This window comes from Haliotis rubra, unplaced genomic scaffold, assembly GCF_003918875.1.
Source record: "Haliotis rubra isolate DU_JTF1 unplaced genomic scaffold, ASM391887v1 Scf1289, whole genome shotgun sequence".
NCBI classification, from domain to species: Eukaryota; Metazoa; Mollusca; class Gastropoda; order Lepetellida; family Haliotidae; genus Haliotis; species Haliotis rubra.
The window spans coordinates 175,994-201,408 of NW_025765213.1; the positions used below are offsets into that span (position 1 = coordinate 175,994).

The 25,415-nt window shown below is 45.0% G+C and overlaps 1 protein-coding gene across 4 annotated transcripts; it reads left to right on the top strand.

The window, feature by feature from the left end:
* LOC124266904 lies at positions 1-23,703 on the top strand. Of its 4 annotated transcripts, XM_046701743.1 has the most exons (5): positions 1-694; positions 19,555-19,640; positions 20,203-20,274; positions 21,086-21,438; positions 21,639-23,703. In XM_046701743.1, the coding sequence occupies exons 4-5, from the start codon at positions 21,123-21,125 to the stop codon at positions 22,094-22,096; spliced, it is 774 nt and encodes a 257-aa protein (XP_046557699.1). In that variant the 5' UTR covers positions 1-694; positions 19,555-19,640; positions 20,203-20,274; positions 21,086-21,122; the 3' UTR covers positions 22,097-23,703. The 4 variants fall into 4 exon arrangements, with proteins under 4 accessions (XP_046557699.1, XP_046557698.1, XP_046557700.1 ...); XM_046701742.1 differs by lacking the exon at positions 20,203-20,274; XM_046701744.1 differs by having other exon boundaries at positions 19,517-21,438.
* Positions 23,704-25,415: the final 1,712 nt, after the last annotated feature.

The window sequence follows — 25,415 nt, forward strand, 5'->3', positions numbered from 1 at the left end:
TCCCTTTAGGAAAGATTCAGGGGAGAAATAACTGCTCAAACCAACAAGTTTGCTTGCGGCTTTAAGAGGACTTTCAGACACTACTCTTTAATACTGACAGAATACAATCAACTGTAGTCAGCCACAATTCCAGACAAAAGGCGAACTACGGTAGCACAGACTGACTCGGAGAGTGCAATTCAAAGCGCCCCTCAATGTAACGCACAGTTAGTTAAACGTTGCGCAAAGGATTTTCTTCACTGAGATCTTGTGATTGCTGTGCTTGTGTGATCAGATACTTTCTCCTCCGCAGAATGGGACAAGGCTGCATATAGCGCTGGTCGGGGAGGCAGGGTGCTGTCGCCACTAGCCCTCTCTCACGACCTGGACTTCGTCTACCTGCCTACGCACTGTAGGGATTGATTTTTGAAGAAATTTAATTTAAACTGTCAAGGACACTTCTACATGAGTGGAAAGTAAATAAAACTGGTTAATTCAGTCTCTTAGCAACGCCTTGGGGACTCTCGACGCCGAGTGAGAGCAGCATTGTTCCGACCATGGCGAATCTTAACTTTAAGCAGAATCGGTTCTACCATGTCCCAAAGCTTTGTTGCCAGTAAATGTCAGTGGATAAACCAATTGCGTCAGCTTTCTACGGAATGGATTAGAAAACGTTCCGAGATGATGCTGAGATTGAAACCACAGAAGACAGCAAGTAAGTACTGGGATTATCATTGATAACTGAGTGACAGGTAGTGTGTTTGGATGGATACAGGAAGGTAGAAGCAGCCCTCTGTCTCATCAGCAGATTTCAACATTTTCTCATCATCAATTGTGTTCCATTTAATTTATTGTAAAAGAGATCCCTATTTTTCACCTGCCTTGTTAATCACAAAGATAATAACATGTTTAACAGCGCTATTTTTATGCGAGTTTTAACAAGAATGTTTTATGAACTTTAACATAAAAGCATCTTTTCCCTTTGTTACGATTCAATGACGCGTTTTCCGCTCAAACGTGAAAACCTTTTTCAAGCTAACTCATGGTGAAACAATGCACACATCCAAGTGGGTATTTTATAACTGGCAAACTTAGCAACTGTACTTGTAATAATTAAACTGGTAATACCCACTATATCACTTACTTGTTTTCGTTCTCTGCCCATAAGCGTGTCATATTTAGCCAAGTGTAGAATAAAGAAAATTCCATTATTCTAGGACGCGAGGCTGTCAATAGAACCCGTCCTCATCACGGGATTTGCAGTCTCGTTCATCATTCTAAAAGAGGTCAATTAACAAGCACACATTTGTATGGTTTGCGCTAAAGCTAAACTGAAACTATCGCATTATTTCTTCCTATGAACCAGTTGATGGAGGCTGTCCACATTGTTGGCGAGGGGGTTTCAAAGCATTGTACAAGTCAACACTTGAGCCTCGTTCCTTCTGTGGCGGGTGGGGAATGTCAGTGACAGGGGCGACGCCAGCTGTCAGTCCCCACAGTTTGGTATCAGTGTGTTAGTGATGTGAGCTTCATCTGCAGTCTTTCAAGTATTTATATTCATCATACTTCACGGAAACCTTACGTAGGTTGAAGAGCCGTATCACAATCTTATCCAATAAAGGGGAGACTGGCGAAAATGTATTATTGTATAGGCTTATAAAGACGCTGTACTGTCGACTGTGTACGACAGCCCTGCATATATTGGACTGTCTTTCGTTATTGGGTCCTAGTTCAATACAGTGTTGTTTTTGTCTGTGTGAGGTGTCCGCCTTTGTTATGACAGTTTCTGGCCCCTGTACGACACGGGTTGTGTTTGCTTGTGTGGCTGGTGGTATTGAGAGACAAATTCAAGCTGATGGTATTGAGAGACAAATTCTAGCTCATGGTATTGAGAGACAAATTCTAGCTGACGGTATTGAGAGACAAATTCAAGCTGATGGTATTGAGAGACAAATTCAAGCTGATGGTATTGAGAGACAAATTCGAGCTCATGGTGTTGAGAGACAAATTCAAGCTGATGGTATTGAGAGACAAATTCTAGCTGATGGTGTTGAGAGACAAATTCTAGCTGATGGTGTTGAGAGAAAAATTCAAGCTGATGGTATTGAGAGAAAAATTCTAGCTCATGGTATTGAGAGACAAATTCTAGCTCATGGTGTTGAGAGACAAATTCAAGCTGATGGTATTGAGAGACAAATTCAAGCTGATAGTATTGAGAGACAAATTCTAGCTGATGGTATTGAGAGAAAAATTCTAGCTGATGGTATTGAGAGACAAATTCTAGCTCATGGTGTTGAGAGAAAAATTCAAGCTGATGGTATCTAGAGACAAATTCAAGCTGATGGTATTGAGAGACAAATGCTAGCTCATGCTGATGGTATTGAGAGACAAATTCAAGTTGATGGTATTGAGAGACAAATTTCAGCTCATGGTGTTGAGAGACAAATTCAAGCTAATGGTATTGAGAGACAAATTCAAGCTCATGGTATTGAGAGAAAAATTCTAGTTCATGGTATTGAGAGACAAATTCAAGCTCATGGTGTTGAGAGACAAATTCTAGCTCATGGTGTTGAGAGAAAAATTCAAGCTGATGGTATTGAGAGAAAAATTCTAGCTGATGGTATTGAGAGACAAATTCTAGCTCATGGTGTTGAGAGACAAATTCAAGCTGATGGTATTGAGAGACAAATTCAAGCTGATAGTATTGAGAGACAAATTCAAGCTGATGGTATTGAGACACATTCTAGCTGATGCTATTGAGAGACGAATTCTAGCTGATGGTATTGAGAGACAAATTCTAGCTGATGGTGTTGTGTGACAAATTCTAGTTGATGATGTTGAGAGACAAATTCTAGCTGATGATGTTGAGAGACAAATTCTAGCTGATGGTGTTGAGAGACAAATTCTAGTTGATGATGTTGAGAGACAAATTCTAGCTGATGATGTTGAGAGACAAATTCCAGCTCATGGTATTGAGAGACAAATTCAAGCTGATGGTATTGAGAGACGAATTCTAGCTGATGGTATTGAGAGAAAAATTCTAGTTCATGGTATTGAGAGACAAATTCTAGCTCATGGTATTGAGAGACAAATTCTAGCTGATGGTGTTGAGAGTAATTCAAGCTGATGGTATTGAGAGAAAAATTCTAGCTCATGGTATTAGGGAAACAAATTCTAGCTCATGGTATTGAGAGACAAAGTCAAGCTGATTGTATTGAGAGACAAATTCAAGCTGATGGTATTGAGAGACGAATTCTAGCTGATGGTATTGAGAGACAAATTCAAGCTGATGGTATTGAGAGACAAATTCTAGCTGAGGGTATTGAGAGACGAATTCTAGCTGATGGTATTGAGAGACAAATTCAAGCTGATGGTATTGAGAGACAAATTCTAGCTGATGGTATTGAGAGACAAATTCTAGCTCATGGTATTGAGAGACAAATTCAAGCTCATGGTATTGAGAGACGAATTCTAGCTGATGGTATTGAGAGACGAATTCTAGCTGATGGTATTGAGAGACAAATTCAAGCTCATGGTATTGAGAGAAACATTCTAGCTGATGGTATAGAGAGACAAATTCTAGCTCATGGTATTGAGAGACAAATTCTAGTTGATGATGTTGAGAGACAAATTCTAGTTGATGATATTGAGAGACAAATTCAAGCTGATGGTATTGAGAGACAAATTCAAGCTGATAGTATTGAGAGACAAGTTCAAGCTGATGGTATTGAGAGACAAATTCTAGCTGATGGTATTGAGAGACGAATTCTAGCTGATGGTATTGAGAGACGATATCTAGCTGATGGTATTGAGAGACAAATTCTAGTTCATGGTATTGAGAGAAATATTCTAGCTGATGGTATCTAGAGACAAATTCTAGCTGATGGTGTTGAGAGACAAATTCTAGTTGATGATGTTGAGAGACAAATTCTAGCTGATGGTATTGAGAGACAAATTCTAGCTGATGGTATTGAGAGACGAATTCTAGCTGATGGTATTGAGAGAAAAATTCTAGTTCATGGTATTGAGAGAAAAATTCAAGTTGATGGTATTGAGAGACAAATTCCAGCTCATGGTGTTGAGAGACAAATTCAAACTGATGGTATTGAGAGACGAATTCTAGCTGATGGTATTGAGAGTTAAATTCTAGTTCATGGTATTGAGAGAAAAATTCTAGCTCATGGTATTGAGAGACAAATTCTAGCTGATGGTGTTGAGAGTAATTCAAGCTGATGGTATTGAGAGACAAATTCTAGCTCATGGTATTAGGGAAACAAATTCTAGCTCATGGTATTGAGAGACAAAGTCAAGCTGATGGTATTGAGAGACAAATTCTAGCTGATGGTATTGAGAGACAAATTCAAGCTCATGGTATTGAGAGACAAATTCTAGCTCATGGTGTTGAGAGACAAATTCTAGCTCATGGTATTGAGAGACAAATTCTAGCTGATGGTATTGAGAGACAAATTCTAGTTCATGGTATTGAGAGACGAATTCTAGCTGATGGTATTGAGAGGCAAATTCAAACTTATGGTGTTGAGAGACAAATTCAAGCTGATGGTATTGAGAGACAAATTCTAGCCGATGGTATTGAGAGGCACATTCCATGAATATAAGTTTATGTTAAGTCCGTTACCTTCCAAGGTTTTTCAGGGAGACACACACTTGTATGCACGACGGTGTTTGAAGGGGTAAATTAGCAGATTGCTGGTTATTTTCCAACTATTTGATAGTTGGATTAGCTGCCACATGTTAAGGTTAACTAATTGCTCAGAAATGTATGTTTCGTCATTCCGTCACAATGCTGGTAAAGTGTATGTGATGCCCATGGTAATCACGACACCTGTATAATGAGTTTCCACACGCTAACCCCTCTAGTTACTTATATGTATGTAAATAAAACCCATTTCCTAAAAGGCCGACATGACAGTATCGTTTATTTTGTCAGAGAAATTGACATCATCTAAAACACTATGGGGTATTGTTTTGTTCTTTGTTGAACTTGTTTGTAAAGCGTGCACCATCTGACACAGGGGCATTGACTTATATGCATAGTGCATGGCACAGTTAATTTTTTCAAGATATTAACGAACAAGCTTTAGTTAATTCATTGGTTGGTTCTCCCCTTGAGGCGCTACAGGGAAGGTAAACAAACACTGGGGAAGAGGAACCATCTGCTGCACGTCAATCCAGGACGTGGGCTGCAGTGGAATCAGTATAGGCAATGGGCTAATTTACGTAGGTTTATACTTTAACTGAATACTTTGTTAGTATCAATACTGGTAAACGTCTAGGCTTAGCCAGCAAACCACCAGTGATTGGCAAGATGAAAATATTTTCTTTAATAGACATTGAGACGACTGTAGTGAGCACTTATATGGTTACTATCAGGTATGCCCCTTGATATGTTTGTGTACCCTATCCTTAGTGTGGCTTGATACCCCTACTGGTTACCCTTAGTGTGGCTTGATACCCCTACTGGTTACCAATAGTGTGGCTTGATACCCTCTAGTGGATACCCTTAGTGTGGCTTGATACCCCTACTTGTTACCCTTAGTGTGGCTTGATACCCCTAGTGGATACCCCCTCAGTGTGGCTTGATAACCCTACTGGTTACCCTTAGTGTGGCTTGATACCCCTAGTGGATACCTTAGTGTGGCTTGATACCCCTAGTGGATATCCCTAGTGTGGCTTGATATCTCTAGTGCGGCTTGATATCCCTACTGTGGCTTGATACCCATAGTGTGGCTTGATACCCATAGTGCGACAAGATACCCCTAGTGTGGCTTGATACCCCCAGTGCAGCTTGATACCACTAGTGCAGCTTGATATCCGTAGTGCAGCTTGATACCTATAGTGCGGCTTGATACCCCTAGTGTGGCTTGATACCCCTAGTGCAGCTTCATACCCCTACTGGGGCTTGATACTCCCAGTGCAGCTTGATACCCCCAGTGCAGCTTGATACCCATAGTGCGGCTTGATAACCCCAGTGCAGCTTGATACCCATAGTGCGGCTTGATGCCCCTAGTGTGGCAAGATATCCCTAGTGTGTCTTGATATCTATAGTGTGGCTTGATACCTATAGATCGGCTTGATACGCAATGTGCGGCTTGATAACCATACTGCGGCTTGATACCCCTCGTGCGGCTTGATATCCCTAGTGCGTCTTAATGCCCCTAGTGTGGCTTGATACCCCTAGTGCAGCTTGATGCCGTCAATGCGGCTTGATGCCCTTAGTGTGGCTTGATGGCCCTAGTGTGGCTTGATATCCATAGTGTGGCTTGATACCCATAGTGTGGCTTGATACCCCTAGTGTGGCTTGATACCGCCTGTGCGGCTTGATATCCCCAGTGTGGCTTCATACCCCTAGTGCGGCTTGATATCCCTAATGTGGCTTGATACCCTCAGTGCAGCTTGATACCCCTAGTGTGGCTTGATACCCCCAGTGCAGATTGATACCTATAGTGTGGCTTGATACCCCCAGTGTGGCTTGATACCCCTAGTGCAGCTTGATACCCTTAGTGTGGCTTGATACCCTCAGTTTAGCTTGATACTGATAGTGCGGCTTGATACCCCTAGTGTGGCTTGATATCCAAGGTGTGGCTTGATACCCCCAGTGCGGCTTGATACCCTTAGTGAAGCTTGATATCCCTAGTGTGGCTTGATACCCTCAGTTCAGCTTGATACTGTTAGTGCGGCTTGGTACCCCTAGTGCGGCTTGATATCCAAAGTGCAGCTTGATACCCATAGTGCGGCTTGATGCCCCTAATGTGGCAAGATATCCCTAGTGCGGCTTGATATCCCTAGTGTGGCTTCATACCCATAGTGTGGCTTCATACCTATAGTGCGGCTTGATACCCCCAGTGCGGCTTGATACCCCTAGTACGGCTTGATGCCCCTAGTGTGGCAAGATATCCCTAGTGTGGCTTGATATCCATAGTGTGGCTTGATACCCATAGTTGGCTTGATACCCATAGTGTGGCTTGATAACTATAGTGCGGCTTGATACCCCCAGTGCGCCTTGTTACCCTAGTGTAGCTTGATATACATAGTGCGGCTTCATGCGCCTAGTGCGGCTTGATACCCGTAGTGCGACTTGATACCAGTCGTGCTGCTTGATGCACCTAGTGTGGCTTGATACCCCTAGTGCGGCTTGATATCCATAGTGCGACTTGATGCCCCTAGTGTGACTTGATATCAATAGTGTTGCTTGATACCCTTAGTGTGGCTTGATAGCCCCAGTGCGGCTTGATATCCCCAGTCCTTCTTGATGCCCCTAGTTCGGCTTGATACCCTTATTGTGGCTTGATAACCATAGTGTCGCTTGATACCCAAAGTGCAGCCTGATACCCATAGTGCGGCTTGATACCCCTATGCAGCTTCATACCCCTAGTGTAGCTTGATACCCCTAGTGTGGCTTGATACCCCGAGTGTGGTTTGGTACCCCTAGTGTGGCTTGATACCCATAGTGTGGCCTGATGCCCTAGTGTGGCTTGATACACCTAGTGTGGCTTGATGCCCCTAGTGTAGCTTGATACCCCTAGTGTGGCTTGGTACCACTAGTGTGGCTTGATACCCATAGTGTGGCCTGATGCCCTAGTGTGGCTTGATACACCTAGTGTGGCTTGATACACCTAGTGTAGCTTGGTACCCCTAGTGTGGCTTGATACCCCTAGTGTGGCTTGGTACCACTAGTGTGGCTTGATACCCATAGTGTGGCCTGATGCCCTAGTGCGGCTTGATACACCTAGTGTGGCTTGATACACCTAGTGTAGCTTGGTACCCCTAGTGTGGCTTGGTACCCCTAGTGTAGCTTGGTACCCCTAGTGTAGCTTGATACCCCTAGTGTGGCTTGGTACCCCTAGTGTGGCTTGATACCCATAGTGTGGCCTGATGCCCTAGTGTAGCTTGATACACCTAGTGTGGCTTGATACACCTAGTGTAGCTTGGTACCCCTAGTGTGGCTTGATACCCATAGTGTGGCTTGATACCCATAGTGTGGCCTGATGCCCTAGTGTGGCTTGATACACCTAGTGTGGCTTGATGCCCCTAGTGTAGCTTGATACCCCTAGTGTGGCTTGATACCCCTAGTGTGGCTTGATACCCCTAGTGCAGCTTGATACCCCCAGTGCAGCTTGATACCCCTAGTGCAGCTTGATACCCTTAGTGTGGCTTGATACCCTCAGTTTAGCTTGATACTGATAGTGCGGCTTGATACCCCTAGTGCGGCTTGATATCCAAGGTGTGGCTTGATACCCCCAGTGCGGCTTGATACCCTTAGTGAAGCTTGATATCCCTAGTGTGGCTTGATACCCTCAGTTCAGCTTGAAACTGTTAGTGCGGCTTGGTACCCCTAGTGCGGCTTGATATCCAAAGTGCAGCTTGATACCCATAGTGCGGCTTGATGCCCCTAATGTGGCAAGATATCCCTAGTGCGGCTTGATATCCCTAGTGTGGCTTCATACCCATAGTGTGGCTTCATACCTATAGTGCGGCTTGATACCCCCAGTGCGGCTTGATACCCCTAGTACGGCTTGATGCCCCTAGTGTGGCAAGATATCCCTAGTGTGGCTTGATATCCATAGTGTGGCTTGATACCCATAGTTGGCTTGATACCCATAGTGTGGCTTGATAACTATAGTGCGGCTTGATACCCCCAGTGCGCCTTGTTACCCTAGTGTAGCTTGATATCCATAGTGCGGCTTCATGCGCCTAGTGCGGCTTGATACCCGTAGTGCGACTTGATACCAGTCGTGCTGCTTGATGCACCTAGTGTGGCTTGATACCCCTAGTGCGGCTTGATATCCATAGTGCGACTTGATGCCCCTAGTGTGACTTGATATCAATAGTGTTGCTTGATACCCTTAGTGTGGCTTGATAGCCCCAGTGCGGCTTGATATCCCCAGTCCTTCTTGATGCCCCTAGTTCGGCGATACCCTTATTGTGGCTTGATAACCATAGTGTCGCTTGATACCCAAAGTGCAGCCTGATACCCATAGTGCGGCTTGGTACCCCTATGCAGCTTCATACCCCTAGTGTAGCTTGATACCCCTAGTGTGGCTTGATACCCCGAGTGTGGTTTGGTACCCCTAGTGTGGCTTGATACCCATAGTGTGGCCTGATGCCCTAGTGTGGCTTGATACACCTAGTGTGGCTTGATGCCCCTAGTGTAGCTTGATACCCCTAGTGTGGCTTGGTACCACTAGTGTGGCTTGATACCCATAGTGTGGCCTGATGCCCTAGTGTGTGGCTTGATACACCTAGTGTGGCTTGATACACCTAGTGTAGCTTGGTACCCCTAGTGTGGCTTGATACCCCTAGTGTGGCTTGGTACCACTAGTGTGGCTTGATACCCATAGTGTGGCCTGATGCCCTAGTGCGGCTTGATACACCTAGTGTGGCTTGATACACCTAGTGTAGCTTGGTACCCCTAGTGTGGCTTGGTACCCCTAGTGTAGCTTGGTACCCCTAGTGTAGCTTGATACCCCTAGTGTGGCTTGGTACCCCTAGTGTGGCTTGATACCCATAGTGTGGCCTGATGCCCTAGTGTAGCTTGATACACCTAGTGTGGCTTGATACACCTAGTGTAGCTTGGTACCCCTAGTGTGGCTTGATACCCATAGTGTGGCTTGATACCCATAGTGTGGCCTGATGCCCTAGTGTGGCTTGATACACCTAGTGTGGCTTGATGCCCCTAGTGTAGCTTGATACCCCTAGTGTGGCTTGATACCCCTAGTGTAGCTTGATACCCCTAGTGCAGCTTGATACCCCCAGTGCAGCTTGATACCCCTAGTGCAGCTTGATACCCCCAGTGCAGCTTGATACCCCAAGTGCTGCTTGATACCCCCAGTGCAGCTTGATACCCCTAGTGCAGCTTGATACCCCCAGTTGGCTTGATACCCCTAGTGCGGCTTGATACCCCTAGTGCGGCTTGATACCCCTAGTGTGGCTTGATACCCCTAGTGTGGCTTGATACCCCAGTGCAGCTTGATACCCCCAGTGCAGCTTGATACCCCTAGTGCAGCTTGATACCCCCAGTGCGGCTTGATACCCCTAGTGCGGCTTGATACCCCAGTGTGGCTTGATACCCCTAGTGCGGCTTGATACCCCCAGTGCAGCTTGATACCCCTAGTGCAGCTTGATACCCAGTGCGGCTTGATACCCCTAGTGCAGCTTGATACCCCAGTGCAGCTTGATGCCCCCAGTGCGGCTTGATACCCCTAGTGCAGCTTGATACCCCCAGTGCAGCTTGATACCCCCAGTGCAGCTTGATACACCTAGTGCAGCTTGATACCCCTAGTGTAGCTTGATACCCCTAGTGCATCTTGATACCCCCAGTGCGGCTTGATACCCCTAGTGCAGCTTGATACCCCCAGTGCAGCTTGATACCCCCAGTGCGGCTTGATACCCCTAGTGCAGCTTGATACCCCCAGTGCAGCTTGATACCCCCAGTGCAGCTTGATACCCCTAGTGCAGCTTGATACCCCCAGTGCGGCTTGATACCCCTAGTGTGGCTTGATACCCCTAGTGCAGCTTGATACCCCCAGTGCGGCTACTATATCTACCATACAGCCACGTTTATACTGACAATGAACAACTTAGTCTCGCCGGCAATCGTTGAACATGGTCACAAATTAGGTCAGTGGGTAAATCCTCGGACAATTTAACGGTTGTGGCCCATTTGGTTTCTAAAGGGCTATCCTGGGAATTTGACAGTATCTTTAGTGCTATAAAACTGTCATCGTTGACAGGGCCGTGGTCTATGAAGCGTCCCTTCAAAGACAGCTCCTGGCGGCAGTGACGTGAGACCGGCACTGATCCGCCGCTGGTATCATTTGCCGTATAAAGCAGGATTACTGCGGTATGTGCTTTTAGTGACATCGTTCACTGACCTACGTCCTTGCTTATAGTCTGTTCTAACTTATAAAACTACCATGAAGGTAACCTGTCACTGCGACATGTACTGATAAGTGTTATTCCCCTGCTGTTCTATCATAATCTACATAGAGGGAGTGATGGTTCGACACATTGTGCTGTGTTGTACAGCATAGAAACATCAAAGACTGGAGTAGCAGTGCACAAGGACAAATCTTATCGGAGGCTATACCTATCATCAGTATTCCCGACTAGTGTTGCACGTTAAAAGTGCACTGGAAATTTTCAAAACATCAGCTCGTTACCTTTTGACTGAATTCGATTGTATGAATAAAACGGCACCAGGGCGTTTCGTCATTTTGTGTATTATGTGCAGCAAAGCACTTTAGACAGGCGCAGTATCAATAGCTGACAGCAGGCGAAATGACACGCCGCCACAGTGCCAGACTTGATCAAATACTGTAACAGTACAGTACCTGTCTCCCTGGCAGACATGAACTGTGAAAGACAGACAAGGACAGTCACAAACACTCAGACTGGGACATACAGAGATACAGACAAGAGTCACATACACACAGACAAGGACAAGGACCGTCACATACATACAGACAGGAAGTCACACACAAACGCACACACACACACAGAGGAAAAGTCAGAGATGGACAAGGACAGTTACATACACACACACCTAGCGCGCGCACACACACACACACACAGAGGAACAGTCAGAGATGGACAAGGACAGCCACATACACACACACAGAGAGTAACAGTCAGAGATGGACAAGGACAGTCACATACAAACACACCTAGCGCACACTTACACGCACACACACAGAGAGGAACAGTCAGAGATGGACAAGGGCAGTCACATACACACACACCTGCCGCACACACACACACACAGACACAGAGGACAGTTACATACACACACACCTAGCGCGCGCACACACACACACACACAGAGGAACAGTCAGAGATGGACAAGGACAGCCACATACACACACACAGAGAGTAACAGTCAGAGATGGACAAGGACAGTCACATACAAACACACCTAGCGCACACTTACACGCACACACACAGAGAGGAACAGTCAGAGATGGACAAGGGCAGTCACATACACACACACCTGCCGCACACACACACACACAGACACAGAGGAACAGTCAGAGATGGACAAGGGCAGTCACATACACACACACCTAGCACACACACACACACGGAGGAACAGTCAGAGATGGAAAAGGACAGTCACATACACACACACACATAGGAACAGTCAGAGATGGACAAGGACAGTCACACACACAGAGGGGCAGTCGGAGATGGACAAGGACAGTCACATACAAACACGCCTAGCGCACACACACACACACACACACACATAGGAACAGTCAGAGATGGACAAGGACAGTCACATACACACACACCTAGCGCACACACAGACACAGACACAGAGGAACAGTCAGAGATGGACAAGGACAGTCACATACACACACACCTAGCACACACACACACAGACACAGAGGAACAGTCAGAGATGGACAAGGACAGTCACATACACACACACATAGCACACACACACACAGACAGACACAGAGGAACAGTCAGAGATGGACAAGGACAGTCACATACACACACCTAGCGCGCACAAACACACACAGACGCAGAGGAACAGCCAGAGATGGACAAGGACAGTCACATACAAACACACCTAGCGCGCACACACACACACACACACACACACACAGAAACAGTCAGAGATGGACAAGGACAGTCACATACACACAGAGGAACAGTCAGAGATGGACAGGGGCAGTCACATACACACACACCTAGCACATAAAACACACACATAGGAACAGTCGGAGATGGACAAGGACAGTCACACACACACACACACACACACACACACACACACAGACCTAACACACACACACACACAGAGAGAGGAACAGTCAGAGATGGACACTGACAGTCACATACAGACAGACAAGGGCAGTCACAAACATGCAGGTGAGGAAAAGGGCACTGACACACAAGGGCAGTAACACACAGGAATCGACAGTAACAGACCCACAGACAGACAAGGACAGTAGCAGATAGACGACAGCACACAGACCGATAACAGACAGCGGGGCAACAACTATAACTGGCACACAGACCGATAACAGACAGCGGGACAATGACAGTAACTGGCACACAGACCAATAGACTAACGCTTAGTCTCTGAAGATATATATAATTTTGATAGTAACAAACAAGCCCATTTAAATTGACAAGGAGCCCCAGGGAGACCAGAGATTCCTGAACCTGAGGAAATCTAGATTTGTTTTACTTAGGGCTTTAGCACTGACAGCGGGACAATGACAGTAACTGGCATGCAGACCGATAACAGACAGCGGGACATTGACAGTAACTGGCACACAGACAAGGGCTGCAACCAACACACAGATAGACAGTTATTTCAGGGACAGGCAGAAACATGCAGACATAGACATATGCCGGGAAACATGCTGAAAATAACACATACAGACTAACATATGGACAAACGACTACAAACTGTGACTTTACATGTAGCCCTATATAGTGCAGGAGTGAAATTGTGACTTTACATGTAGCCCTATGGTGCAGCTGTGAAATTGTGACTTTACATGAAGCCCTACGGTGGAGGTGTGAAATTGTGACTTTACATATAGTGCGTCCTGACTTTATGTAGCCCCTATGGCGGAGGTGTGAATTGTGAAATGGTGCAGCAGTGAAAGTGTGACTTAACATGTAGCCCTATGGCGGATCGTGACTTTACATGTAGGTGTGAAATTGTGACTTTACATGTAGCCCTATGGTGCAGCTGTGAAATTGTGACTTTACATGAAGCCCTACGGTGCAGGTGTGAAATTGTGACTTTACATGTACGCCTATATAGTGCAGGAGTGAAATTGTGACTTTACATGTAGCCCTATGGCGGAGGTGTGAAATTGTGACTTTACATGTAGCCCTATGGTGCAGCAGTGAAATTGTGACTTTACATGAAGCCCTATGGTGCAGCTGTGAAATCGTGACTTTACATGCAGCCCTATATAGTGCAGGAGTGAAATTGTGACTTTACATGCAGCCCTATATAGTGCAGGAGTGAAATTGTGACTTTACATGTAGCCCCTATGGTGCAGGAGTGAAATTGTGACTTTACATGAAGCCCTATGGTGCAGCTGTGAAATTGTGACTTTACATGAAGCCCTATGGTGCAGCTGTGAAATCGTGACTTTACATGTAGCCCTATATAGTGCAGGAGTGAAATTGTGACTTTACATGCAGCCCTATATAGTGCAGGAGTGAAATTGTGACTTTACATGTAGCCCTATATAGTGCAGGAGTGAAATTGTGACTTTACATGAAGCCCTATGGTGCAGCTGTGAAATTGTGACTTTACATGAAGCCCTATGCTGGAGGTGTGGAAGTATGACTTTACATGTAGCCCTATCGTGCAGCTGTGAAATTGTGACTTTACATGTAGCCCTATATAGTGCAGGAGTGAAATTGTGACTTTACATATAGCCCTATGGTGGAGCTGTGAAATTGTGACTTTACATGTAGCCCTATCGTGCAGCTGTGAAATTGTGACTTTAGATGAAGCCCTATGGTGGAGGTGGGAAAATGTGACTTTCCATGTAGCCCTATGGTGGAGGTTGGAAATTGTGACTTTACATGTAGCCCTATGGTGCAGCAGTGAAAGTGTAACATTACATATAGCCCTATAGTGGAGCTGTGAAATTGTGACTTTACATGTAGCCCTAAGGTGGAGCTGTGAAATTGTGACTTTCCATGTAGCCCTATGGTGCAGCTGTGAAATTGTGATTTTACATGTAGCCCTATGGTGCAGCTGTGAAATTGTGATTTTACATGTAGCCCTATGGTGCAGTAGTGAAATTGTGACTTTACATGAAGCCCTATTGTGCAGCTGTGAAATTGTGACTTTACATGAAGCCTTATGGTGGAGCTGTGAAATTGTGACTTTACATGAACCCCTATGGTGGAGCTGTGAAATTGTGACTTTACATGTAGCCCTATGGTGCAGCAGTGAAAGTGTTACTTTCCATGTAGCCCTATGGTGGAGGTTGGAAATTGTGACTTTACATGTAGCCCTATGGTGCAGCTGTGAAATTGTGACTTTACATGTAGCCCTATGGTGGAGGTATGGAATTATGACTTTACATGTAGCCCTATCGTGCAGCTGTAAAAATGTGACTTTACATGTAGCCCTATCGTGCAGCTGTGAAATTGTGACTTTAACATGAAGCCTTATGGTGGAGCTGTGAAATTGTGACTTTACATGTAGCCCTATGGTGCAGCTGTGAAAGTTTGACATGACATGAAGCCCTATGGTGGAGCTGAGAAATTGTGACTTTACATGCAGCCCTATGGTGGAGGTTGGAAATTGTGACTTTACATGTAGCCCTATGGTTGAGGTGTGAAATTGTGACTTTACATGTAGCCCTATGCTGGAGGTGTGGAAGTATGACTTTACATGTAGCCCTATGCTGGAGGTGTGGAAGTATGACTTTACATGTAGCCCTATGCTGGAGGTGTGGAAGTATGACTTTACATGTAGCCCTATGCTGGATGTGCCTGGCTTGGAACATTGTGCTGAGGTTTATTGACCTGATGTTAGCCATTTCCACGGTGGGGGAATACCAGAAATTGGCTTCACATTTGGGATGACTAGCTAATCCATGACCACTAGGTAACCCCTCTAGCAGCTGACATCTAAGCTCGATAAGTCATTTTTTCACGATCTGAGTCATCCTTTACGATAACTATATACATGAAATGTAAATAATGACATTTCTACATGAATTGATTAACGTGGTGGTGTTTGTTTAACCGATTGACTTACTTCTGAGCAGTAAGGAAATTAGAACGCGTGACAATTCATGTATGTTGTAATTGTGTTGAAGTTGGTCTGTTCGCCTCTTTCATCTCATCTAGTCATAACGTCATCACTGTTGTTTTCGCTCACAAGTGAGAGCCAACCTGTCCATACACCGCTGAGGAACATACGTTAGGATTACCTACTGACACGGTATGCTCGTCTTCCCTCGTCTGTGTTCCAGCCCATCTGTTCATGACAATCACGTACACTGTTCGGTGTCAAAATGTTGTGCGAGCAGCTTGTTGCTAGCTGTAAATCACTGTAGGTGTTGAGTGTTGCCTCGTGTGTGTATGTCGCATCCAAACATTCTCCATACACCCACTGCCCATAAATCATTACTGTGTAGACAAACTAACTCCACAAATAACATCATTTGTGGAGTCTCCCAGCCTCTGAGCTTGCATAAAAGCAACAACGAAACTCACAAATAACAACAAAACTACCGCGCCGCAGCCTCTAACACGGCCAAACAAACACAGCCTTTCTCTTCAGCCGGGGCTTGAAGGGGTTGAACCGGAGTGGGTAGGCAAGGGGGGATTGTATGCACATTTATATAGCACCGCAGATAGTCGGTCCCAGAGTGCACTAGTTATTTCCCTGAATAAAAGTTAATGAAGAATCTGAATGCGGTAGGTCTCATCCCAGGTGCCTTTCGGCCTCAGTGATTCCGGCTGCCCTTGGCCAATGGTGAACAGAATATACCTTGTTTAGCGTGGACGGCCGGATGACGGTCGATCTCGTACAGGTCAGTAGGGAAGCAGGTAAAGTGTCCCCTGCAGTTGAGGCCATCTGCTCTTTACAGTAGTTGTCCGTGTTAGCTGTAGACAATGTGCGTAATCTTACTCACTGACATTGTCACAGCGTAGACACAGCGTACGTGTTCACCTGGGTCTTGTCTGTGAAAATACATCTGAGTCATTCACTGGTCGATAGTGGGTGGTCGATGATAGTCCATGGTCATTCGATATTGTCATTTCTTAGTCAGTCAACCAATCTTTCCATCAAAGATTATGTTAACCAGGCACTTTTTATCATCAATCATCAAATCACAAATGAAAACTTAGAATCAGAGCGTCAGATTCCTCCCCATTCTGTATCTCGTTCACCAGCAGTGTCAGTCTATCCAGCATCTGTGTCTGTCTACCCGCTCATCAATTCTGTCAGTCTACCTTCCATCTGTGAATCTACCCACCATGTGTGTCTGCCTACCCACATGTGTGTCAGTCTACCCACTAGTTGTGTCTGTGTACCCGCCCTCCGCGCCGGTCAACTCATCAGTCTACCCACCATGTGTGTCAGTCTACCCACTAGTTGTGTCTGTGTACCCGCCCTCCGCGCCGGTCAACTCATCAGTCTACCCACCATGTGTGTCAGTCTACCCACTAGTTGTGTCTGTGTACCCGCCCTCCGCGCCGCCCTCCGCGCCGGTCAACCCTCATCAGTCTACCCACCGTGTGTGTGTCAGTCACCCATCAGTCTACCCACCATGTGTGTCAGTCTACCCACTAGTTGTGTCTGTGTACCCGCCCTCCGCGCCGGTCAACTCATCAGTCTACCCACCATGTGTGTCTGCCTACCCACATGTGTGTCAGTCTACCCACTAGTTGTGTCTGTGTACCCGCCCTCCGCGCCGGTCAACTCATCAGTCTACCCACCATGTGTGTCAGTCTACCCACTAGTTGTGTCTGTGTACCCGCCCTCCGCGCCGGTCAACTCATCAGTCTACCCACCATGTGTGTCAGTCTACCCACTAGTTGTGTCTGTGTACCCGCCCTCCGCGCCGGTCAGCTCATCAGTCTACCCACCATGTGTGTACCCGCCCTCCGCGCCGGTCAACTCATCAGTCTACCCACTAGTTGTGTCTGTGTACCCGCCCTCCGCGCCGGTCAACTCATCAGTCTACCCACCATGTGTGTCAGTCTACCCACTAGTTGTGTCTGTGTACCCGCCCTCCGCGCCGGTCAACTCATCAGTCTACCCACCATGTGTGTCTTTCTACCCACCAGCTGTCTGTGTGTACCCGCCCTCAGCGCCAGTCAGGGTCAGGGCACCCACCCTACGCGCTGGTCTACCCATCATCTCTGTTTGTCTACCCTCCAGCTGTGTCAATCTACCCTCCAGCTGTGTCTGTCTACCAACCAGCTGGGTCTGTCTACCTATCATATCTGTCAGTCTACTTCACCAGCTGTGTCTGCCTACCCACCAGCTGTGTGTCTACCCATCATATCTGTCAGTCTACCCACCAGATGTGTCTGTCTACCAACCAGCTGTGTCTGTCTACCCATCATATCTATCTGTCTACCCACCAGCTGTGTCTGTCTACCAACCAGCTGTGTCTGTCTGCCCATCATATCTGTCAGTCTACTCACCAGCTGTGTCAGTCTATACACCAGCTGGGTCTGTGTACCAATCATATCTGTCAGTCTACCCACCAGCTGTGTCTTCCTATCCTCCAGCTGGGTCTGTCTACCTATCATATCTGTCAGTCTACTCACTAGCTGTGTCTGTCTACCCACCAGCTGTGTGTCTACCCATCATATCTATCAGTCTCCCCACCAGTTCGTTGTGACAATAACAGGTGTTCAAGGTGGTAGTGGAGGTGATTACCTCCTGCAGTCAGTCTCCCCACCAGCTGTGTTCGTTGTGACAATAACAGGTGTTCGAGGTGGTAGTGGAAGTGATTACCTCCTACAGTCAGTCTCCCCACCAGCTGTGTTCGTTGTGACAATAACAGGTGTTCGAGGTGGTAGTGGAAGTGATTACCTCCTACAGTCAGTCTCCCCACCAGCTGTGTTCGTTGTGACAATAACAGGTGTTCGAGGTGGTAGTGGAAGTGATTACCACCTACAGTCAGTCTCCCCACCAGCTGTGTTCGTTGTGACAATAACAGGTGTTCGAGGTGATAGTGGAAGTGATTACCTCCTACAGTCAGTCTCCCCACCAGCTGTGTTCGTTGTGACAATAACAGGTGTTCGAGGTGGTAGTGGAAGTGATTACCTCCTACAGTCAGTCTCCCCACCAGCTGTGTTCGTTGTGACAATAACAGGTGTTCAAGGTGGTAGTGGAAGTGATTACCTCCTACAGTCAGGAACAGCACATGTTCAACGTCAAGTATTTAGTGTTCGCTAAGTATCTGTTTATTACACGCAGTACGGTTTAATGTGGTGTCTAATGACTTAAGTATGGCTGTAAGGGCATTAAGTGAGGAATCGGAAGCTCTTATTTTCCGTGTTCCAACATTAACATTATGCTCATATCGTGATGGCGACAGTGTAAAGATGTGGCTCGCTGTCACCATGAGACAAACAAGTTTCGCACGCGGCCTGAAATGAGGGACGGACCTGTTTCATGATCTGATTTGCCTGTGCATAAAACAGTTTGACTCTCGTGGCCACCGCCTGTAGAACGTTTGTCTATCATCGAAGTTTCATAATCACGACTAGTCAACAGCCTATGTACCTGATGGCCTGTGCTGTCATATGAACATCTCTTCTCTCTACATGATAGAATTTACATAACGATATTGACATAAATAAACCTACATTTTACCGACCTCTTGCCCCGTGATATTCATTTTATAGCATGTTTTCTTGTTCCTAATATGGAAGTAACCGTCCTGATAGTAAGAGGTTCTTTTGTTTACGTTGTCGGGATTTTAAACATATCTATTTAAGTGGAAAGTTACTTTTTTGATAGCGCATTGCCATGTCTGATTGTATTTTTGTTTAGACATCCTCATCTGTCACACCATGATGACCTTGTTACAGGGATGTCAATCAGATTCCATAGTGACTGTCACGTACCCATAAGAAGGGGCATTCATGGAACCAACACGTCAAGGCTGAAGGACCAGGTATGATAAGGACCCTTTTTGGTCCTCCAGAAATAACAAATAATAACAAAAACTGAATACAGGGGCATATTTATATTTCTACGAGCCTTTTTTTATCGTTAGATACCAATGATTGCTAGTTTCAAATCACCAAGTACAGAATGTGTGGCCGAAATTAGCCAGTTTTCGAGTGTGATCTAACTGTAAGCAAATTTGTTACAAAATGTGCGTTTTTAACCAAAAGTCTATGGCTAGATCTCCTCTAAACATAACGTTCAAAGACTTGTTCAAGTTCAAACAATAATAAAACTTCTTGAATCAACTTACTTCTGCATTTTGTGTTATCAATATTACAAAATATGTAGGCATTGAAACACGGTCTATCCTTCACATACAATCCTGACAATTTTCACAAGAATTTCTGAAAGTTTTTCCCACTTTCTGAATTGTGCAGACCTTGTGTGCCTAAAAGGGTCCTTGTTATACTTTATCAAACACCAGCATATCGTGCACAGAATATAACTTCCAGCCAATTCCATAGCTCGTCCATAAATGTTCAGCATTGCAACATTTCTATCTCCAGTTCTCCACAAATACCGCAGTACCTTGAACACTCCACTAATGACGGACCCTAGGATATGGATGCATGTCACAGGTCAACTCAATTCTGTTATAGCGGGGCGGGGGTTCCTGGTAGTTTAAAAAGTTTGATGGATATGTATTAAGAAAATAACAAACCAATTTCGACGATTGCAGATTATGTTTTTGTCGAAGGGCTATTTATTTATTCATGAGGAAGCTTATTTTGTCATTGTCAGTTTAATAAAGAACCGAATGTGATCTTAATTGAACATCTTGGCTTAGTTATGTATCATTTCTAGTTTGTGACGACGTATGCATCAGGTTATGCTGCATTGTTCTCAACAGTGATAGCAGAGATTTCTTGTGGATATGGAAAGGTTTTGTCGCTTCGATTTACACGCAATTTGTGACACGTTGGTAAAGAAATACTCGGCAGTGATTGATTGGCGTTCTTGAAGTTGTAGAGTAATGCGTTACGGACAGAAACTCTGCATATTGCGGCGCCTCCAAGTAGTGTCATTACACCCTTATCTAGCTGTCACTTCAGCTGCAATAAACCAGAAGTTGTTATAAATAAAGGTGTATGTTACCTTAGTTACTAAATGTATGTATTTCTGTCCGGAGGAAAGGTGTCAACGTGTTGTTTGTAACACGTGTATATTATTCCTGATATATATATATTCCAGATCTGAAATGAAATCTTTACTTTTCAGAGCAAGCGTATGACATTTCTGTAGTGACCGGCAATGTCTTCATGCTGGGGTGAATTGGAGTGTTGAAATCATGAACGTTTATTAGCATTACATGTATTTCTGATATCCAGCAGATATATACATGGTTATATTCCCGCGTGTGGTTTATTGTGTCAACTGCTTGGTTTTCAGGTTTAGTTTGACGTAACCAAAGTGAACCAAGAATAAAATGGACACTGTGAGTGTTGGGATCACATTTGCCACCTACCTCATGGCATCATTTCTGATTGTCTTCACACCGACAAGCAGCAGAGTGGGCGCCCTCAGCATACCCGGCTACTTCAAGAACTGCAGCGACTGCCGGGGATCTCTGGGCAAGGACATCCAGCAACTGAAGAGGTTACAGCTTATACGCATGCGCCTTGAGACAGCTTTGAGAATTGGGAGACATGGCTCCCCCATGCAGTCGGATGGAATACCAAGAAAACACATTATCCCACAACAAACTGAGAAGGAGGAAATTATCACTTTCTCTCAGACGATAGGTAGGTCTTGACTTTGTGAATGTAGATATAGCTGGATATTTGTTGTCTTAAGTGACAGAGTTATATCTGTGTTACTCAGAGATGATGACCGAGATGATGAACCATATTTTTCTGATTCTTAACCTTCTTCATCAGATACTGTCTGCTTTCTACAACGTAATAGTCAATTGTTAACTTTTAAAATTTGTGCTTCTTTTCAGGAAGAAAAGAAGATGCAAGCATACTGGAGTTCGTGCTGGATACAAGTACAAAAAGAAAAGAGTTGGAAGTGCTCAGTGCAAATCTGTGGGTACTTGTGAAAAAACGCGGGAAAAGTAAGAAGGGGAAGCGTATAGTACTTAAAGTGTTTCAGTTGAAGGACCAGGGTCTTGTTCTCCTGACGTACCTCCGGACTAAAGTGAAAAAAACAAGATGGCAGAAGCTGAGTCTGCCGATCAGCTTGATTCAGACTCTTGTGGAACCACCCCTTAGCATACTGAAGCTTCGTGTAGACTGTCGCAGATGCGGGCGAGAGGTTAAGCTTGTGCTACCCAAGAACAGAAAATGGGGCAAGCGCAGAAAAGTCAGAAGACCATCACTACGTGGTTTACGAACAGTTACGCCTGCCAAGCGAAGGCCATTTTTGCATATATTCACACGGGTTAAATTCCATTCCTAACTAAAATGGTCACATGAACGTTGATGGGTCCCAGGTTCATCTGTCTAGGACGATTCTGGATTCAGTCTCGTGGCAGCTCCGTGCATATGTGACCTAGTCAGAGATAAAACGTTTACCTCATGGCAGAACATTTGTCGCGGATGTCGGACGTCACTCGAGTGTTAGGTGTAGCAGTGGCAGCTCGTGTACAGACTGGGGATCTAACTCACTTGTTTGCTCTTCTCCAACATTTACAAGATGGAACGGCCTTGACCTGATACAGGAGACATTATTGATGCTTGGTTTAATCATCCATATAAGTTATATTTGTATCATACTTGCGCATTGTGACATTCACACTTTGTTGAGCTCATGAGTTGGGATATTTTGGAACATACTTACCAAAACTTGCTGAGTGTGTGGAAGAGCAAAATCGGAATCTTGGCATAATTACGTCTCCAGGGAAAATATGTTTGTTAACAAGTAAGGCGTTCATTAGTTGTAAAAGGAAGGGATATTTCTTTCTTATTTTATGAGGTTTAATTTTGAGTACATGTCTATTTCAGCGCAGTCCTGAATATTTGTTTGGAGAAATAGTGTTTCCTGTATTATGTGTTCACTTGTGGAATGTATCGTTCTTCAGTCGCCGTGGAAGTAATCACTATCTTAATGTCGTAACGTCCTTGTGACCACATGACGTAATACTCATCTCGTATCATCCATGCCAAGCGCGCAATTGTCTCAATGTGTTCATGCACGTGAAAGTCGTGTAACATTACACTTCTATCGCCATTAGCGACGTAAGACTGAGCAACAGAAACAATGGGATATGGTTTAGAGTTCCCGACATAGGGCAATAGTCTGATGCACTTTGTCACGTCATTCAACACATCCCAGGGTCGCCTTCAATAGTGACGAAACAGTATTATAGACACATATAAACAGTCATCATTCATTGAGATAATCCACGTGTTTTCCCTTTAATAGATGGTTTGTTGTTATTGTTCGGGTATGCAGGATTCCCTCAGCCATCATGACACATTGCTACAGGTTGACACATTGAGACAGCGTATACTAGATGCAAACCCTTCCGAAATAAGGAATTATGACCTGTATAAAAAAACATTACTCTGTGGTACTCGTTTGAGACAGACTGGTTAGATTAACTGGTAAGGTGATTAAAGTATACAGCCATACAAGGCACACTTCGTTTGGTGATCAATCGTCCATATTCTACAGACAGGGTTCTCCGTGAAGAGTTATCTAAAGGTCTCATCATTTATTGCCCCTAACTATGACAATATTTAACAGAGGTGACACAATGACTGTAGCATGTGTTGTACAGTGTAACGATGATGGCATAGGGTAGCTTCATATTAGGGTCTCATGCAATTACATGTTGTGCTTCTTTATACGGTCTTTTGCATCCACACGTGAATTGTGACGGACATGCAGGTGAGCTTCAGTGCTACTGGAATCTTATCGATTGCTGTAGGTCACAGGAGCAGTCTTTGTTTTAAACGTGTCATATTTTACGTTACATTGGAGTTCTATTTTCAGCAGCTACATATGCCGCATAACTTGCATAAGAATGCACCCATTGTGTGTAATAAATCATTCCATTGTCAGTTAGACTTATCATTTCGTATACAACAGCATCTATCTATCTATCTATCTACCTACCTACCTACCTACCTACCTATCTATCTATATCTACCTCTCTCTATCTATCTATCTACCCACCTATCGATTTATCTATCTATAGTGAACGCGTCAATGGGAGTCTACTCGGAAATGTAAAGGACAGTGAAAGTTCTACTTGAGCACATATACAGTGAACACGTCAGTGAAAGTCTACTCTGATACATGTACAGTGAACATGACAAAGTCTACTCTGTCACATGTACAGTGAACACGTCAGAGAAAGTCTAGTGAATACGTCAGTGGAAGCCTACTTGGGCACATGAACAGTGAACACGTCAGTGAAAGTCCAGTCGGACACATGTACAGTGAACAAGTCAGTGAAAGTCCAGTGAACACGTTAGTGGAAGCCTACTTGGGCACTTGTACAGTGAACAAGTCAGTTAAAGTCTAATGAACACGCCAGTGAACGTGTAGTGAACACACCAGTGAAACCTACTCGGACACGTGTATGGCGAACACATCAGCGAAAGTCTACTGAACAAGTCAGTGAAAGTCTACTCGGGCACATGTACAGTGAACACGTCAGTGAAAGTCTAGTGAACACTTCAGTGGAAGCCTAGTAAACACGTCAGTGAAAGTCTAGTGAACACGTCAGTGAAAGTCTAGTGAACACGTCAGTGAAAGGTTACTCGGGCACATGTACAGTGAACACGTCAGTGAGAGTCCAGTGAACACGTCAGTGAAAGGTTACTTGGGCACATGTACAGTGAACACGTCAGTGAAAGTCTAGTGAACACGTCAGTGAAAGGTTACTCGGGCACATGTACAGTGAACACGTCAGTGAGAGTCTAGTGAACACGTCAGTGAAAGGTTACTTGGGCACATGTACAGTGAACACGTCAGTGAAAGTCTAGTGAACACGTCAGTGAAAGGTTACTCGGGCACATGTACAGTGAACACGTCAGTGAAAGTCAACTTGGGCACTTGTACAGTAAAAGTCTACTCGGGCACATGTACAGTGAACACGTCAGTGAAAGTCTAGTGAACACGTCAGTGAAAGTCTACTCGGGCACATGTACAGTGAACACGTCAGTGAAAGTCAACTTGGGCACTTGTACAGTGAAAGTCTACTCGGGCACATGCACAGTGAACACGTCAGAGAAAGTCTAGTGAATACGTCAGTGGAAGCCTACTTGGGCACATGAACAGTGAACACGTCAGTGAAAGTCCAGTCGGACACATGTACAGTGAACAAGTCAGTGAAAGTCCAGTGAACACGTTAGTGGAAGCCTACTTGGGCACTTGTACAGTGAACAAGTCAGTTAAAGTCTAATGAACACGCCAGTGAACATGTAGTGAACACACCAGTGAAACCTACTCGGACACGTGTATGGCGAACACATCAGCGAAAGTCTACTGAACAAGTCAGTGAAAGTCTACTCGGGCACATGTACAGTGAACACGTCAGTGAAAGTCTAGTGAACACTTCAGTGGAAGCCTAGTAAACACGTCAGTGAAAGTCTAGTGAACACGTCAGTGAAAGTCTAGTGAACACGTCAGTGAAAGGTTACTTGGGCACATGTACAGTGAACACGTCAGTGAGAGTCTAGTGAACACGTCAGTGAAAGGTTACTTGGGCACATGTACAGTGAACACGTCAGTGAAAGTCTAGTGAACACGTCAGTGAAAGGTTACT